Below are 18589 nucleotides of genomic sequence, written 5' to 3' on the forward strand. Positions count from 1 at the left end.
CCTCCTCCACAACCACCACCACCACCACCACCACGTCCACACGAAGCAGAATTGTAAACTCTCTCTGAAGAATGCCAGAGCCTTGGTTCCTGACAGTGCTAGGCCACCGCCCCGCGTCTCGGCTTCTCCGCGCGGGGCGTGTGATGGAGGAGACGGCTTTAGTGGACGCCGAGGCTGGAGGAGGAAAGGGAGGAGGGAAGAAAGGAGAAGAAAGGCGAGGAGGAGGAGTGGAAGACGAAGTGGGTGTTCCCGCCTCCCCGTCCGTGCTACCGAGTGTTGGGGGGGTCGGGTGGGGCTTGGAGGGGCGGCGAGGGAAGGACAGGAAAATAAAAAGAAGAAATCAGGTTGTTGTTGTTGTTGTTGTTGTTGTTAAGGTTTGAAGGTAGAGGTTTTCTTCAGGAGTTTTTGGGGAGCTTGTGGGGGGTGAGGGGGAGTGTCATTTATCACAGGGCGCCGCGGGGATCTTCGAAAGGGGGCGGGGGATTGAGGGAGGGGAAAGGAAGGGGGGAAGCAGTTCAATGGGTAAGGGGAGGAGAGGGGAGTGAAGGTTTGGGGGCGGGGGAGGTAGTCAGGAAAGATGGCTAGGCTTCTCCTTGCCTTTTGTCAACTGTGTATAGATTGATGATGATGATGATGATGATGATGATGATGATGATGATGATGATGGCGGTGGTGGTGGAATAGAAATTATCTGGAAACTTCTCTCAGGTCACAGACTCCAAAGTAATAAATAATATAATAAGGTGTGTGTGTGTGTGTGTGTGTGTGTGTGTGTGTGTGTGTGTGTGTGTGTGTGTGTGTGTGTGTGTGTGTGTGTGTGTATGTTTACCAGCCACTACAAGGTTTACATACAAGGAGGGAAGTTTACAAGGATGTTTACGCGGAAGAATGCTATGTATGGTCGGATGTTTACTCGAGAGGGTGTCAACACAAGTATTTAGAGAAGAGGAGGAGGAAAATGCACGCGGATATTGAAACGGAGGGAAGGATACGCTGAAGATTTATATATACTACATGCATAGAGAAGAGTATTGACAAACCTCTCTCTCTCTCTCTCTCTCTCTCTCTCTCTCTCTCTCTCTCTCTCTCTCTCTCTCTCTCTCTCTCTCTCTCTCTCTCTCTCTCTCTCTCTCTCTCTCTCTCTCTCTCTCTCTCCAGGGCGGGTGTTAATCGAATTAAGGCAAACTAAAGATACTGTGTGTGTGTGTGTGTGTGTGTGTGTGTGTGTGTGTGTGTGTGTGTGTGTGTGTGTGTGTGTGTGTGTGTGTGTGTGTGTGTGTGTGTTGCCACGGATTCCTCCTCCTCCTCCTCCTCCTCCTCCTCCTCCTCCTCCTCCTCCTCCTCCTTCTCCTCCTTCTCCTTCTCCTTCTCCTTCTCCTCCTTCTCCTTCTCCTTCTCCTCCTCCTCCTCCTCCTCCACCTCCTCCTCCTCCTCCTCCTCCTCCTCTTCCTTCTCCTCCTCCTCCTCCTCCAACCCTTCCCATCTGCCTCTCTCTCTTTCTCCGTCCCTCCTTCCCTCCTCTTGCGTCGTGTCTCTGCGGAGGAAGACTAATTGATTTCTTGAGACCAAACCATGTATGTTGGAAGAGGAGGAGAGAGAGAGAGAGAGAGAGAGAGAGAGAGAGAGAGAGAGAGAGAGAGAGAGAGAGAGAGAGAGGGGGGAGATTTAACGAAGAAAACTTAGAGTGAGGGTGAAGATAAGGAGGAAAAAAAGGAGGGATAAAGAAGAAATGTTTTGAGTACGTAAACACAGCGCTGTGAGTGTGGCAGGAGAAACGTGAAGGGAAGACAGGACTAGTTCTTAGTATCCTTTCATGTGTTGCTTAGGATTAGACCTTGCATTCTTTAAGGTTTCGGCGCTAACCTAAGCTAACCTATCCCGACTACACTTGGGCTGTTTTATATATATATATATATATATATATATATATATATATATATATATATATATATATATATATATATATATATATATATATATATATATATAGTGTTTCCAGAGAGATTCTAGTGGTAGTTCACCAATAATTCTACATCATCAATAAGAAAAAACATTCATTTTGACTTATAATATTTGTGATCTTTTGCCTTAAAGGGCGTCTTCATGATTCTAGTAATGGTTTAAAGATAATTCTGCGTCACCAGTTGGAGGAACACTCCACGAGATTCTGACTAATAATAGCTGTGGCCTTTTGAAAATAGTTCCGATGAGAGACCAATGCATGTAAGATTACGTGTGTAGGAGTGAGTGATATTTGAGGCTGTAAAGGGTCGACTGAGATGTTCTTATTGATTGAGAGTGGAACCGACAGCTGAGGAGAGAAATGTCTTTAGTTTTATCAAAGGTTAATGGCCCTTATTTTGAAACTCTTAGTCTTTCTTAAGAACAATTTTCAAAGACCACAGATATGAGTAATCGGGTTATCATGAGTGTTTATCCAATTACTGATGCAGAATCCTTGTTGAACCGGCACTACTACCATGAGAATCCACTTGAATATCCAGGAACTTCCACTCGAACCTGTTAGTCGAGCTAAAAACACCAAAACGTTGAGAAGATTGTCCATACTCTTGTAGTGCCTAAGGAAACAGCGGAGTGGTGAACTACATAAGTATAGCGTTAGTCAGAAAACAACGAGTTACTGCCTTGTTGTCTACGAATTGATCATCTACAAAGAAAATGAAGAGGAAATAATGTTAGCTTCAGAGAATGGAAGTCTTATTCTTGCAACTTAGGGAAGTAAATCGTGTTACTAGTGCAGTCTTAGAGTAAAACACAGAGTTGGAGGGTTTCTAGCCGACTAATTGATCACCTAGTACAAAGGAAGTACAGGGGAGGGAATGTTAAGTGGATAGAATGAAGTGAGGGGAAGTAATCTTGGCGAAGTCACAGTTGAAAGCATCCAGTTGTAGCAGCAACCTCTTGCTTACGAATGGATCATGCGGAGAGAAAACGGAGAGCACGAGGCGAATGAAAACATAGTGAAGGAGAGTTAAGTTTTAATCCTCACCAGAACTTGATGAGACGCAGCGTTTATGTGTGGCAGCCTAGCCTTGCGAAGCGGAAAAGAATAAAGAAAACTGAGAAACAGAACAGTGAAGGGAAGAGGAGGGAATGGATAGCAGTAGTGTGTGAGGAAGAGATAAAGAGAAAGAGAGAGAGAGAGAGAGAGAGAGAGAGAGAGAGAGAGAGAGAGAGAGAGAGAGAGAGAGAGAGAGAGAGAGAGAGAGAGAACGAATAGCAGTAGTGTATGTGAGCGTGTGTGTGGGGAGAAAGAGTGAAAGAGCGAGAGAGAGAGAGAAAATAGGTTCTGGTAGAGGGTTAAATGTCGAAGGAGAAGCAACTTTATTTAATTAGAGGCTTGGGATCGGACGAAGGGCGCCCTGTGAGTGGTCTTAATAAGGGAGGGAGCTGAGAACGCGCGCTCCTTCGGGGGAGGTCTGGGCGGGTGGACTGCTGGGACGCAAATTATTTTCTTTCTTATAGCTTAACTTTTTTCCTTTTGCGGTGAAGTAATTGGCCAAAGTCTCATTATTCTTGTGTTTTGTGAGTCTCTTAGAAGCAGGCGTTGAGAGAGAGAGAGAGAGAGAGAGAGAGAGAGAGAGAGAGAGAGAGAGAGAGAGAGAGAGAGGGTGGGGGCGTTAATCTCCACAGCAGGTCCTCGGTGGTGTGTGGATGAGTGGGGATGTGGATGTGTAAATTATGAAGTTGGATGATTACTTTGGCGAAGGTACCGAGGCGAAAGGGAGGACACGAGGAGGAAGAGGAGGAGAAGAGGGAGAGAAGAAAGAGGAGTAGCAGGAAAGCAAGAAGAGGGAATAAGAAGTATCGTGGTACAGTAGAAATGCAGGAGGAGGAGGAGGAGGAGGAGGAGGAGGTTAGTTACAGTGTGTGTGTGTGTGTGTGTGTGTGTGTGTGTGTGTGTGTGTGTGTGTGTGTGTGTGTGTGTGTGTGTGTGGTACGAGAACCATCTGTTTTATGACCTATTGTAGCAACACTCTCTCTCTCTCTCTCTCTCTCTCTCTCTCTCTCTCTCTCTCTCTCTCTCTCTCTCTCTCTCTCTCTCTCTCTCTCTCTCTCTCTCTCTCTCTCTCATTCCTACAGCCTCTCATTCTCTCCCTTCCTCCTCACCCCTCCATCCCCTGACCTTTAACACTCCCCCTTCCCTCCCTCCCTCCCTCCCTCCCTCCCTCCCTCCCTCTACCTTCTACAGCTTTCCTTGTCTTTATCCCCCGCCTAAAACTCTTCCCTTCCCTTCCCTCTGCTCCCTCTCTCCTCCTCCCGCCCCTTCCAGCGTTCCCCAGGCCCCGAAAACGATAAGAAAGACACGTTTTATTGTAGTTTACCGTCGCGTTTAGCAAAGTGGCACGCTGGTCCTACTCAAGAGAGAAAGAGAGAGAGAGAGAGAGAGAGAGAGAGAGAGAGAGAGAGAGAGTTGGAAGTACTCCTATTTATTTCTGCAAGATTTTTTGGGCGCGTCTCTCTCTCTCTCTCTCTCTCTCTCTCTCTCTCTCTCTCTCTCTCTCTCTCTCTCTCTCTCTCTCTCTCTCTCTCTCTCTCTCTCTCTCTCTCTCCAGGTGTGTTATGGTTGAGGAGTAATTAGAAAGACAGGAGCAGGTGTGAATGTGTGTTTGTTACCATTTTTATATAGTTTTTTTGTACGGTAGTCTGATTTTTACTCTCTCTCTCTCTCTCTCTCTCTCTCTCTCTCTCTCTCTCTCTCTCTCTCTCTCTCTCTCTCTCTCTCTCTCTCTCTCTCTCTCTCTCTCTCTCTCTCTCTCTCTCTCTCTCTCTCTCTCTCTCTCTCTCTCTCTCTCTCTCTCTCTCTCTCTCTCTCAGGGAATTAGTGACCCTCGTATATCAACAAGTTTGCTCGTTTTTCCCCCTGTGACTTTTGCAACAGGTATTAATTAGTCCATTAACTTCTCCGCGGCACAGGTAACCCTTAGTTAATTGGAAGAGAAAGGTGGTGGTGTTTTGGTGGTGTTGCAGAGAGAGAGAGAGAGAGAGAGAGAGAGAGAGAGAGAGTTTATGGTTGAAAATCGATGTACAATCGTAAATGTAAGATTGTAATGTATTAATGAAAGAAATTAAGTCTGTTCTTGGCCTAATGGCGTCGAGGAGGTAGAGAGAGAGAGGGAGAGTGGCAAATCTTTTGTTTAAACAGAATAATGGTATTAAGACAAGCTTATACTCTCTCTCTCTCTCTCTCTCTCTCTCTCTCTCTCTCTCTCTCTCTCTCTCTCTCTCTCTCTCTCTCTCTCTCTCTCTCTCTCTCTCTCTCTCTCTCTCTCTCTCTCGCTCTCGCTCTTGCACCAGGAAACTCACGGAGAGACAGCCAAGGTGGGAGCGAAGTGCCTGTTGTCTTAATGAGGCGGCGCGCACCTGTCGCAAGCACCTGAGTTTCCTGGAGGCAGGAGATGCTGGCGGGGAGGCGAGGCGGGTGATGCGGAGGTGTGCGGGCGTCTTCACTCCCCCGACGTGGGCAGAACGTGGCCCATCCCAGATTTATCTCGCAACTTGTGTAGTTTACGGCTAATTTGCATATGGTGGGCAGCCAAGTTATAGTCGTGGAAGGAAGGAAGGAAGGAAGGAAGGAAGGAAGAAAGGAAAGGTGGTGGAGATGTGAAGGGGCGAGGACTTGGAGGAGAAGGGAGAGAAGATGTAAGTACTTCAGATGGAGGAAGATGTGTAATAGAAGAAAGGCTGGTTGGAATGTGAAGGAATGAAGACTATGAGACGAAAATAAAGGGTTTGAAGAGAAGGAAAACTGAAGGAAGCAAGAAAATGAAGGGAAGGAAGAAAAAAGAAAAAAAAATATATATATATATATATATATATATATATATATATATATATATATATATATATATATATATATATATATATATATATATATAAAAGGATTAAACGTACGCTTTGAAGTATTGGACTGAACGAAAGAGATAAAGAGACAGATAGAATAACGCTGACGATGAAAAATGAAGACGAAATTACGTAGCAATATCATACCAAGGAAAGTAAATAGCAGTAAAAGAGAGAGAAAGAGAAAGACAGAGAGGGAGAAAAAAATGTATGTAACGCAGGGGTTGTGTCGTGAATAGCAGGTTGAGGGAACAGGAAATGGAGATGGAAGAGGGCGAGGGAGTGGGTGAAGTGGATGAGGCAGGGGCGGATGCAGGGGTGAGGGAGAGGCGATACTTAGACCCTGAGTTATAGTCGGAGTTGGTGTGGAGGAAATAATGGCCGCTCCCTGGGAACCCGAGGCCTGGCAGGGTGAGGATTGGGGGAAAAATAATAAAAAGAGAGAGAGAGAGAGAGAGAGAGAGAGAGAGAGAGAGAGAGAGAGAGAGAGAGAGAGAGGTGGGGGATAGTATGGTATGGTCGGGTTGGGTTAAAGTTGCAGGGATTAAAGCTTTCAAGGTAGTATGAGTATGGAGGGTCATTCTGCGTTTTTTTTTTTTTTTTCCTTTCTTTTTCTTTCTCTTTTATTTAAGTGCTTTAGTGGTAACGTGGGCAGTTCCTTTGGTTTACAGTTTTTAAGGGGTTCGGTGGTTCGATTCCCGACGAAGCGAAATTAGTAAGAATTGCATGGACAGTTACAACAACAGCAAAAAGAACAGGTACACAAAAGTTACAATTATGGTGATGACAGTGATAATAATGATAATGATAATAATAATAATAATAATAATAATAATAATAATAATAATAATAATAATAATAATAATAAAACCCGTAGCCACAACAGGGAAAAATTCAGTTAAAGCGGTCATGTTGAAATTCGGTCTGTTATGTGGTATTATAATTTTATTTGGTCAGTTGTAAAAAGTAAAAATGAACGGTAACATTTCTTTCCTTAATCTGTTGCAGGAACATTATGTAACCCAGCCAGTGGACATTAAAAAGTGTCTCTAAAAAGTACGAACGTGTTATGCCACTCTAGCAGGTGTGTGTGTGTGTGTGTGTGTGTGTGTGTGTGTGTGTGTGTGTGTGTGTGTGTGTGTGTGTGTGTGTGTGCGCGCGCGCGCGAGCTAAGACACATTATTATTATTATTATTATTATTATTATTATTATTATTATTTTATTTATTTATTTATTTAATTTTAACATGTTTGCAAATCGCCGGATATCCTCCTCATAGATTTTTATTCGGCCGGAAACTTTTTAGTAAATTCCCGTTAGTTATGGTAGAAGTGTGTTTCTATCTTAATGTTAGTTATTAAATAGAAATATTCATGAATAATATAACATTTTGATAACACGAAGGCATTTACACACACACACACACACACACACACACACACACACACACACACACACACACACACACACACACACACACACACAACCGGTAGAGGAAAGATGGCAGTGACGTGTGTGTGTGTGTGTGTGTGTGTGTGTGTGTGTGTGTGTGTGTGTGTGTGTGTGTGTGTGTGTGTGTGTGTGTGTGTGTGTATCGTGCGCTGCTGGCCCCTAAGTTATGCATGGAGCTCAAGTATGCATAACCCAGGCGTGTATTATGTATGAAAAGACGTCCAGCCGTGAATTAGTGTGACGTGTCCGAGACGAGGTGGGAGGAAGGCGGTGGTGGTAATGGTGGTGGTGATGGTGACGAGGATAACGGTGATGGTGGTGATGATGGTGATGGTGATAGTGACGAGGATGGTGCTGATGGCGGTGGTGATAGTGGTAGCGGTTATATTAATAGTGATAGTGAATAACGGTGATGGTAACGATTCTCATTCGTGGTTATGGTGGTAATGAATTGTGGGAAATAAAGAAAGAAAATGGGAAATATGTATAGATAGTGATGACAGAAAAAGAACAGAGGGGAACTTGAATAAAGGTAATAAAGGAAGGTTGAATAATACTGATCAGATAAATCTATTTGTGAAGTATGAAAAGAAAAAGAAAAGAAAAGGAAAAAGAAAATCAAGTAAAGAAAGACGAGATAAAGAAGAAATGCGGTGTTAACGGTGATGATTACGGAGCGTTGTTGATTGATGGTGAAAGTAAAGGTTGGTGGTGCTGACATATAACCTGATGATGATGATTGTGATGGTGGTGGTGGTGGTGGTGGTAGTAGTGGTGGTGGTAGTGGTGGTGGTGGTGATTGTTTTATTGGTGATGATGATGGTGATAGTGGTGGTTGGTGACGACATTACTTCAGTCATACGTCTAGTCTCTCTCTCTCTCTCTCTCTCTCTCTCTCTCTCTCTCTCTCTCTCTCTCTCTCTCTCTCTCTCTCTCTCTCTCTCTCTCTCTCTCTCAACAAACCCTACGGACTCGGCTGTTTTCCACCCATGGCATGACTGTCGCTCCTCCTCCTCCTCCTCCTCCTCCTCCTCCTCCTCCTGGCGTTAAGGGAAGGCTTATGGAAATAGTATGATCTATTCCAGCACATATAATTAAGCTTAGCCTGCTCCGCGCCAGACCTCATAATTTAGCGAGGCTGTCTTGCCGCTGACGGGAGGCTGAGGTGCACACGCTGACGGCGACCTGACGGGGACCTAACGGGGACCTAAGGGGGACCTGATGGCATTTGGGCGCCAAAAAGATGTTGAGTAATTGTTATAATTGAGGAGAAACATTACCACATCCACCACCACCACCACCATCACCAACAGTAATGATAATAATGATAATAATTGTGGTAATGATAATAATAACTTGTACAATAGCTCTTTGTGGTAACGGAAAAATTAATAAATAATTTAAACGCTTGCTTGATGTAGTATGAATGCAAGGATTAAAAAAATAAATAAAATAAAAAATCTTGCATGTACTCCTATTTTTTTTTTCTCTCTATCTTATCGTCCATGAAATATATGACCAGCATGGATATATTATACATTACGAAACGTGCGTCTTGAAATAATGTAAATGTGTGTGTGTGTGTGTGTGTGTGTGTGTGTGTGTGTGTGTGTGTGTGTGTGTGCGTGCGTGTGCATCGGGGCTTCATTACGCGGGCTGCAGAGCTTCACACAGTCCGAGATCAAAGTGAGAGAGAGAGAGAGAGAGAGAGAGAGAGAGAGTCGTTTGTGATGTCCATGACTTTTACAGCGTGATCTGCGTGCATTCAGCAGATTTCGAGGTCTTTATTCATTTATTTATTTCTCTCTCTCTCTCTCTCTCTCTCTCTCTCTCTCTCTCTCTCTCTCTCTCTCTCTCTCTCTCTCTCTCTCTCTCTCTCTCTCTCTCTCTCTCTCTCTCTCTCTCTCTCTCTCTAAGAAAGAACCTAGGAACGGAAAAACGAATATGTCGCCAGAGAGAGAGAGAGAGAGGAAACGATTGCTTCGACGCGCCTCAGGGGGACTGGTGCCTCGCCTCCCTTGGGTGTGGTGACGTTGTTCAATTTACCACTTGTCTGCTTGCTCCTCCTTGCCTCTCCCTCCCTCCCTCCTTCACTCACTCGCTCACTCGTCTTCACTCTCTCTCATTCACTTTCCTTCCCCCCATCCTTCTGACTTGACTCCTCTCTCTATTTCTCTTACTTCTCATTCCCTTTCCTTTTCTTCCTTCTCGCTCCTTCCTTGCCTCTCCCTCCTTCCCTCTTTCACTCACTCGCTCACTCGTCTTCCCTTTCTTTTTCTCTTTCATTCACTTTCCTTCCCCTACCATCCTCCTGAAGAGAAACAGACAGACGTCTTGTTTCTCTCATTTTTCATTCCTTCTTTCTTCCCTCATTCACTTAATCACTCGCTCGTTTTTTTTTTCTTATTCTTTCATTCAATTTTCCTTCACCTTCCATCTGACTCTTCCTTCTTTCTCCACTCTGTTTCTTTCACTTTTCTTTCACTTGCTCACTCATTAGTCTTCCCTCTTCCTCTTTCCTGACTTCTCTCCTGCCCATTCCCCGTCCCATCTCCGCCTTTTTCACTCTTCTCATTTCCTTTCCTTCCTTTTCCCCTTCTTCCCTCCTTTCGTTCACCGTGTGCCTACCTAGCCTGCGCTTCCCTTCCGTCACTTGTTCTGTGCATCACGACACCTGATGGCTTGGCTGCGTCTATCGGTTTTTTTTTTTTTTTTCCTTCTTTTTTCTCTCTCTCTTCACACGTCAGGTGAATAGAGGCTTTTCATGCTCTGTTCCTGGTGCTGGTGTCATTTTCTATTCCCCTCGTAACGTTTTTTTTTTTCCCACTTGTGTCATTTTATGTTTGTCCTTGTAATGTTATTTTCTCTTCTTTTTTTTTTTTTTTTTTTTTTTTTTTTTTTTGTTGCCGCATCGTGCTGTTTTTTGCTGTGGTGTTCTTAAGTGTGGTGTCATTTTCTGTTTTATCTGGGTGGGTGATGTTATTTTGCTCTATTTTTCTGTCGTGGTGTGCTTCTCTCGACATGTTTTCTTACCGTAGTTGTCATTTTCTTTTTTATCCTCTTAATACTGTTTCCTTTTTCTTCCCTGGTGGTGTCTCCTCGTGGCGTCCTTCTCTCTCTTTCTCTCCACGTCTTATTGTAGTATTCTCTCTTTTTATTCTCAGCTTTGCCTCTTATTATTACATCCTTGTCCTCCACAGTATTACTCTCTCTTACCGTGGGGTCATTTTCTTTTTATCCTCTTAATATTGTTTCTGCTTCCTTAGTGGTGTGTCCTCGTTATGTTTCTCCCAGCATGTCTTATTGTTATAGCGTTCTCTCTCTCTCAGCTTTGCCTCTTACTACGTCTCCTTGTCCTCTGCAGTTCGATGTCTTATTGTGTTCTCTCTCTCTCTCTCTCTCTCTCTCTCTCTCTCTCTCTCTCTCTCTCTCTCTCTCTCTCTCTCTCTCTCTCTCTCTCTCTCTCTCTCTCTCTCTCTCTCTCTCTCTCTCTCTCTCTCTCTCTCTCAGCTTAGCCTCTTACGATGTCTGCTTGTCCTCCAGAGTTCGATGTCTTCTTATTGTGTTCTCTCTCTTACTCTCAGCTTAGGCTCTTACGGTGTCTCCTTGTCTTCCACAGTTCGATGGCACGCAGGAGATTCTCGTGGAGCCGTCACTGCTGCGAAACTGTCCGCTGGGGAGTGGCCCGGAGTACCGCTGGACCATCTGGGACAAGAATGGCCAAGAAGTGCCCCTCTCGAGTACACGCCTGGACACGCCCTCCCTTCTCGTCCACCCAGTGTACGACCATAACTGGCCGAACTGGCTTCGCACCGACAAGGCAAAGAAGACCCTCGGCCTGGTGTTCTCACTTCCGCAGGAAGAAGAGCGCCTGATGATGGGTGTCATGGCACCTCGCTCGCTGGAGGACGGGGAGTACACAACGCAGCTGACGGTGAAGGAGCGTGGTACCATCGTGCAGGCTTCGTACAACACCACCTTCAGCGTCGTGGCCACCAGGCTGAGGTGAGTCAGGGAGAGAGAGAGAGAGAGAGAGAGAGAGAGAGAGAGAGAGAGAGAGAGAGAGAGAGAGAGAGAGAGAATCATCTTGGGTACTGAAAGGTTTGATAGGAGCCTGTCGATGATTGGCTGACGAACAGTGTTGGCGTTCCCTCTCCCTCTCATAGACAATGTGAAGGAGTGAGATGGAGACGGAGGAGGAGGAGAAGTAAATGATGAAGATGGAGAAAGAGAACTTTAAAAAAAAAAAAGCGCGTTCTGTCATTTTGTCTCTTGAAACTCAATTCCTTGGCTTCGCATCGTAAATAGAACAAAGCTGATAGGCTGGTGGGAGGTAAGAAAAGTGTCTCACGCAAGGCACGTGTCGCTGGACTAAGTCGCCGGGAAGCTCGGTATGAAGACCAGCAGAAATTAAAGTTGAGCGGCGTTGGTTGAGCTTTGGGTTGAGAGGCTGATTGTATTGCACTGTAAAACTACCTTGTGTGTGTGTGTGTGTGTGTGTGTGTGTGTGTGTGTGTGTGTGTGTGTGTGTGTGTGTGTGTGTGTGTGTGTGTGTGTGTGTGTGTGTGTGTGTGTGCCCCCAACCCGTGATGTTACATAATTGCGCGGTGGTGTGTCATTACAGAGCGACCTTCGTGGACGGGACGGAGCGGGAGGTGGACCGGGACGCCAACGTGACCCTGCGCGTGGAGGTGACGTCCCCCTCGCCCAACTTCACGGTCAGCTTTGACTGCAGCCCCCTGGACGCACCCTTCGCCTCCTGCTTCACTGAGGCCAACAAACTCAGCAGCTTTCCCACCACCACTAACTTGGGCGAGAATCTTTTCTCCCGCCTCCAGCACCTCTGGGAGTTACTGCGCAACACCAGCAGTAGTGACAGCAGCAGCAGCAGTAGCAGCAGCGGCAGAATCCTGACGAAGAGCAATCCATATACCTCGCATCATTTTTTGCCGCCTCTCAACAGGACCTCTTCACCATTCTACATGCATGATGACTCTCATTTCCTACACAAAGTTTTCAACACAAGCCAGCACTACATTGTGAGCCTCACCTTCCCTGCATCCACCTTGGTCGCCACCCACAAACGCTTCCGCTTCAGAGCCTCCATCAGAAAGGATCACAAACACCGCGTCAGAGCCTCGCAGGTGGTGTCCATCTCTTCCCCAAGAGATAAGTAAGTACCTGATAACAGAGGGCAAAGAACTTAGGGAGCTGGGAAGCGAGTGAAAAGTATTGCTTACTGGGCGTATTAGACGAGCTGTGGGCGCCCGAGGCTTTGTTGCTCGGGAAGGGAACACACACTTCTTATAATTCGAAGTGGTCTGGAGAGACGAGGCGAAAAAGTAAGAATATTCCAGTATTTAGTGTTTTACGGGAAAGGCGACCCAAGGGCTTAGCGCGGCAGCGAGACTAATTGTTGGCAGCTGGAAGTAATTGGGCGAGACAAGGAAAGAATGGCCCCATTTGTCCTGTAACTGACTGTCGCTGCGAAGTAGAGCACGACCTGAATATTTCCCTCGGGGAGCGGTGAAGGGGACGGGGAACAGGAGGGTTGCTTTAGGAAACTCAAAATAAAAAGGAAAGCAGGGAGGAAAGAATGGATGACAAAATGGGAGAAAAGTAACGTAGGGATCCTGCCGCCTCAGCCCACAATTCACTCACTTTCATGAATATATTTCAGTCTCTCTGGTCGTCGTCCTGGACTTTTATTGGGTTTATATTTCCCGCCGTTCTCTGGGAAAGCCTCTTTTGACTCCTGTGTGATAGAGTCCCGCTTTCTTTTCCGCGGCGAGATGGAGGCGTGTCGGAGGCTCAGCGTCGAGCCATAAAGAATATCACTCCAAATGCGAAACGGATCATCCGGGCCTCGACGAGCCGTAAACTGCGCCGCCTCCCTCGGTGAGCGCCGCCCGAGCCGCCGCCGCCTCGCTCACCGCCTTGTAAGACGCCGTGGATCTTGTCAACTCACAGAAACTCCTGGGAATACTGGGACGCGAACGAGATTGAATATATATATGGAAATCCAATTCACTCAAACGGACCTTTCGTCCCATTGTGCAGCGACCGGCGGGGTTATGAACAAACCTCGAGCCAGACCACTCGCCCAAAATTCATTGAGCCGAGACAGGCGACGCACCTGTGCCCTGCGGGATATTGATCAGCAAAGTCTGTGTTGTCATCCAGTAAGCGTGGAAGTGTAAGAGCAGCTAGGAGGCGGGAGACGCAGTGGCTCTCGCTGAGTGCTGCACTGCCAGGAATAATAAAGGAAGTTTAAGTCTTTAGCGCAACGTTAACTATGGTGTGTGTGTACGACAAATGTAATGATATTCTTGTTCATTTCTAGGAAATAGCGTGCACAAGAACTCATTTTTGTTTTAACTTCCCCATTATTCATAACAATACATCACATATAAAACATTATTTCATGTTAAGGGTTCCGAAACATGTCGCTTTATATAGACTATATTTGGCATTGCCCAAAAATTACTATTGACGTCATCTTTCTCCCACAGCATCGGAATCCAGACCTGCCTCGGGTCACAGTTCCCATTCGGCGCTCTCCGCAGGATGGTGTTTGAGAGTGAGTGCATGTCATGCTCTCCTGAGGAGTTAGCGGCGCTGCGTTACACGTGGAGGCTCAAGATGTTGGTGAAGAGCCAGAACGCTCCTGTGCTGAACTTGGAGCAGCAGACGGCTGCCAGCAAGGCGGAGGTCATCCTGCATCGCATTCTCCGGCAGACTGAGGTAGACGAATCCTTCTTTCCTCGACCCAGTGACTACCTTAGAGTGTATAACAAGTCGGTGCTACAAGAGAGGCCCACTCAGACTGCCCCGGAGGAGGATTCCAATCCCGACCCCGCCTTATCTATGTTCAACCTCACCACCCACGACCTGCAGAACCTCCCTGAGATCATCGCGCCGGAGATCTTGCATCAGGCGACAGAAATATACCACCGATTCGGCCGTCCGAGTGCCACATCCCTGGCCGTCGTAGCTGCCCTACACAAACCCCCCACGACTGACTTGAAGCAAAATTTAGGCCAGGACAACCCAAGAGCGATGGTGACTGTAGCAAACATCAGCCCGTTACAAGCCGCAGATGACCCAGGCAAGCCGAGTAATGACCTGGGAAGGGAAGGAGTGCGGGTCTCACGTTCCGCACCAGCAGCAACACACCACGCCCAGCGACGCCAGATGAGAAAGAGCGATCGTACATCTTCCTCTCAAACCAATATGCGTCGAAAGGTTGTTAGCCGTCATTCAGGCGAGGCGGCTCAGGGACCCGTGACGGACGAGGCCGCTCCACCGGCGTCCGCCTCCCCCACCGCCCCCGCACCCGCCTTCATCAAGGTCACGTTAGACAACCACCACAGCCACCTGGTTCATCGCGCCGCCCACATCCCGCCCCAGGGAATGGAGGCCGAGAAGGTAAAGGACCCCGCCGCCCACTCACCTACTGAAGGATGGCTGTCAGGATCATCACAATCTATCAGTGCTTCCCCGGAAACAGAAGACCAAGCCGGACACACCAACCTTGACCATCCCCACAGAACAAAGAGGAATTCGGGTGCAGAAAAAATGGCTGATGAAGACCCGTGGCTGGCGACGGTGCAACGCGTGGACCACGGCGAGTCACGCAGGAGTGGGGTGAAGTGGGAGGCAATGGGAAAAGTTTTTGATGGTGAAAAGGCGGCTCGACAGCACCAAGTCATTCCAAGTAAGGGAAAAGTCCAAGAAAACGTGTATCTGAAGATCATAGAGGAAGAGGAAGAGAAAGAAAAGGAGAAAAAAGTGAAAGAGAAAGAAAATAGGTTGTGGTGGGCAAATGACGGTGATCACAGAGTGCGTGACAACCCACACGACGGCGGAAGTGACAGAAAAGAGGAACGACGACCAATGACCGAGGCAGGGGTGGGAGGCGTGGCGGGCAATGCGCGCCGTGGGTTGGAGGACGATGCAGAACACACCACCGTCAAGTCGCCGCCCGACGCCCCGGCTGAGATGCGGAAGACCGCAGCGACCCAGACCAGGTCGTCAGAAGCAAGGCCTCGCCGCGCGGTAATCAGGCAGGAAGCATCGCCACTGGATTCCTCAGTTCCCATTGAACTCGATGCTCTCACGAAAGCCGCTGTGAAGAGGGAGGGCCGCTTCCCCTTGAACTCGACAAGCAGGCCAGGTCCACCACTACAGGCTGCAGCGGCACGCGAGGGGCAGGAGCCCGATCATCTTTACCGTCTTGTGCCATCACGTCGATCCCGTTCACCAAAAGCGTCTCCTCTTTCTGTTGCTTCCCGGTCAGATAATAAAGAGAGAGACCAATTTTCATTTGGCACTGATCATGATGTTAGAGGGAGCGAGGGCTTGCGGCTATCGGCCCTCCAGCGGCGCCGCGGGACGCAGGGCGGGGATCGGTGGGAGGGAGACCAAACAACAAAGACAATCGACCAACTGGAGCAGCGAGCAGAACTTCAGAGATTCAGTGGAAGGGTAAAGAAGAGACGTAAAAAAGAAAAGCTGAAAATGATGTCGAAACCAGAGCAACGTGAAGGAAGAAAGGACAAAGGCCGCCGAGAAATGCGTGGCGGCGACGTTAGTGGCGATGCGGCCCCACGCCACGCCAAGGAGCAGGAAGTTGGGTACAAAGAAAATTATTTGACCTCGGGAGGTGATGTGAAAGTCGACGAGGATGACGCGAATGACGCCCATGAGGCCCAGAATGACGTGGGCAGTGCGAGCGAGGCGAGGCAAGTGGCACGGACGAGCCGCCCTCCCGCCCATCAGCACAGTGACTCAGCACACACGGCTGTCAGCCTCTCACCCGGGTCTCCAGCGGGGTGGGACGGGGCAGCAGCCACAGCACCCGAGGCTCTCGCCGCCGCAGGGCTTCCCTGGGATGAGCGTGAGAGGAGACAATCGACTGTAAGGGGCGGGAGCGGCGGAGTGAGAAGCCCACAACCCACTCATTCCTTCGACACGCCTCGACCCCAACCAGACCCCACCGTGTCTTCCTCCTCCGCACCCTCAAAATACCAAGACATCCCCTTTGCCCTGCCCCTTGATCCCGACCACTCCCCCAACTTCAAAGTGCTGGACTATCACGAGTACAAGAAACTTTATATGGCACAACCCGATCGCCGTAAAATCGACTCCCATGCAACTTCTGGGCCAGACCGAAGCACTGGAAATCCAACGAGAAAAGCCGGCGAGCGAGGGAATGAGGGGAGGACGGGTCCCTACTGGCCCCCTTCCCGCCGCACTGATGGAAAGGCGCCCAATCACACCGCCGAGGATGGAATGGGGAAGGCGGGCCCCGCGTCACAAAGCTCCCACGCGAGACTGGGACCCGCGGATCATCTAGCGGAGGAGCGAGGCGACGCCCTCAGCCTCGGTCTCAGCCCACCAGACAGCCGCCCCTCCTCCACCACCACCACCAGCGTCCCAACAGGAACTGCTCAGTACACGACACAAAAAAGTCCCGGATGGAATGCCGTAGAGGCGGCGGGTGGCGACTGGGGCGTCGGGTCAGGCTTGGCGGGCCCGCGAGGCTTTCCCCGCCTACACCCGCCGCCACGTGAAGGCCAGGCGTGGGCGTCCCGGGGCCCCGGCTACATGGAGGACCTCCTCGATTTCGGTAGGTGGCTTGTTTGTTACCAGTACTATAATTCCCCTCAGGAGATAGGGAGCACGGCCCCCCCTCCCCCCACCTCTCTCTCTCTCTCTCTCTCTCTCTCTCTCTCTCTCTCTCTCTCTCTCTCTCTCTCTCTCTCTCTCTCTCTCTCTCTCTCTCTCTCTCTCTCTCCCACGAGGAGATAGTAGACGTAAGAGCGGAACCTATTACTGACTCATTTCTCGTTTCTTCCTCCTCCTTTCTCTCACCCTCCCTTCGCTCTTCTCCCCTCCTTCACATCCCTCCCTCTCCCTCTCTCCCTCCATCCCCCTATACCTCCCTCACCCCCGTCTGTTTTCTCCCCCCGTCGCTGGAAGACTCGAAATATTGATCACCCTCGACGTATGACAAAGACGAAGTGTGCGCCAGCCGGCCTCTCTGGCTAGCCAACACACACACACACACACACACACACACACACACACACACACACACACACACACACACACACACACACACACACACACACACACACACACACACCTGTACCTCATTTTGTTATCTTGTCTTTCCATTATTTTTTTCTCCCTTTCTCCTTCTCTTTCTCTTTCTCACCCTCGGCTCGCCTCCAAGTGTCTTGCTTCCCCATTTATTTTCATATCTCCCCCGTGATCTTTTTTCTCTCTTTCTATCTCTATTTTTTCCCCTCTGTGTATCTCTCTCTCTCTCTCTCTCTCTCTCTCTCTCTCTCTCTCTCTCTCTCTCTCTCTCTCTCTCTCTCTCTCTCTCTCTCTCTCTCTCTCTCTCTCTCTCTCTCTCTCTCTCTCTCTCTCTCTCATTATGTTATAGCCGAGATTATTATTTTTTTTTTATGTGTTGCTTACTCCTCTCCTCTCCCCTCCTCTTCTCTCCTTTCCTCTCCTCTCCTCTCCTCTCCCTTTTCCCTCTGCCTCCTCTCCACTTTTCATCATTACCTTCCCCCTCCCCCTCCTGCCTCCTCTCCCATACCATCCACTCTTGCCAAGAAGTTTAACGTTGAGTGAACAGAATTCCCTTTGCTTGTAAATGCTGAAGGCAACGTGTGTGTGTGTGTGTGTGTGTGTGTGTGTGTGTGTGTGTGTGTGTGTGTGTGTGTGTGTGTGTGTGTGTGGGGCTTGGTTTCTATCCTTTCCTTCCTTCCTTCCTTCCTTTCTTGCCATCTTTCTGCAAGCTATCTCACTCCTTGCTAGTTTTATTTCCTCCTCCTCCTCCTCCTCCTCCTCCTCCTCCTCCTCCTCCTCCTCTTCCTCCTCCTCCTCCTCCTCCTCCTCCTTCTCCTCCTCCTGCCTTGCACGCCACGTTGTATTCTCTTATCTCCCACTTCCTTCCCCTTTCCCTATCTCCTTCGTGTATTTCCTCCCTCACTATCTTTTCTCCCCTCCATCTCCCTCCTCCTCTCCAGCCGCCCATGCGTTTCCACGGGCATTGGAGAGAGAGAGAGAGTTGGAGTATTGGTGAGAGTGTGGAGGTGTGTGTAGGTGTGGGTTTTGTGGATGTGGGGGCTGGGCAAGATATGGAAGTGAGCGGCGCGGCGGGAGCAGGAGACAGGCTGGGCGCGGCAAGGTAGGCGAGGCGAGTGAAGCTGGCAGGGTAAGTCAAGAGGCAGGAGGCAGGAGGCAGGCGGG

General features: G+C 48.6%; 1 protein-coding gene across 2 annotated transcripts in view; it reads left to right on the forward strand.

Moving 5' to 3' along the window:
* The window catches only part of LOC135109702 (uncharacterized), a 97278-nt gene that overhangs the window by 42545 nt on the left and 36144 nt on the right, over positions 1-18589 (forward strand). The window contains exons 1-4 of one of the 2 annotated variants that reach the window (XM_064021273.1): positions 9248-9340; positions 10938-11323; positions 11943-12491; positions 13831-16949. In XM_064021273.1, the coding sequence (XP_063877343.1) occupies positions 9263-9340; positions 10938-11323; positions 11943-12491; positions 13831-16949 (4132 nt within the window). In that variant the 5' untranslated portion in view covers positions 9248-9262. Of the gene's footprint in view, positions 1-9247; positions 9341-10937; positions 11324-11942; positions 12492-13830; positions 16950-18589 lie in introns of those variants that run through there. The other variant, XM_064021281.1, reaches the window with a different exon arrangement.

This window comes from Scylla paramamosain, chromosome 2 (genome assembly GCF_035594125.1).
Source record: "Scylla paramamosain isolate STU-SP2022 chromosome 2, ASM3559412v1, whole genome shotgun sequence".
NCBI lineage: Eukaryota > Metazoa > Arthropoda > Malacostraca > Decapoda > Portunidae > Scylla > Scylla paramamosain.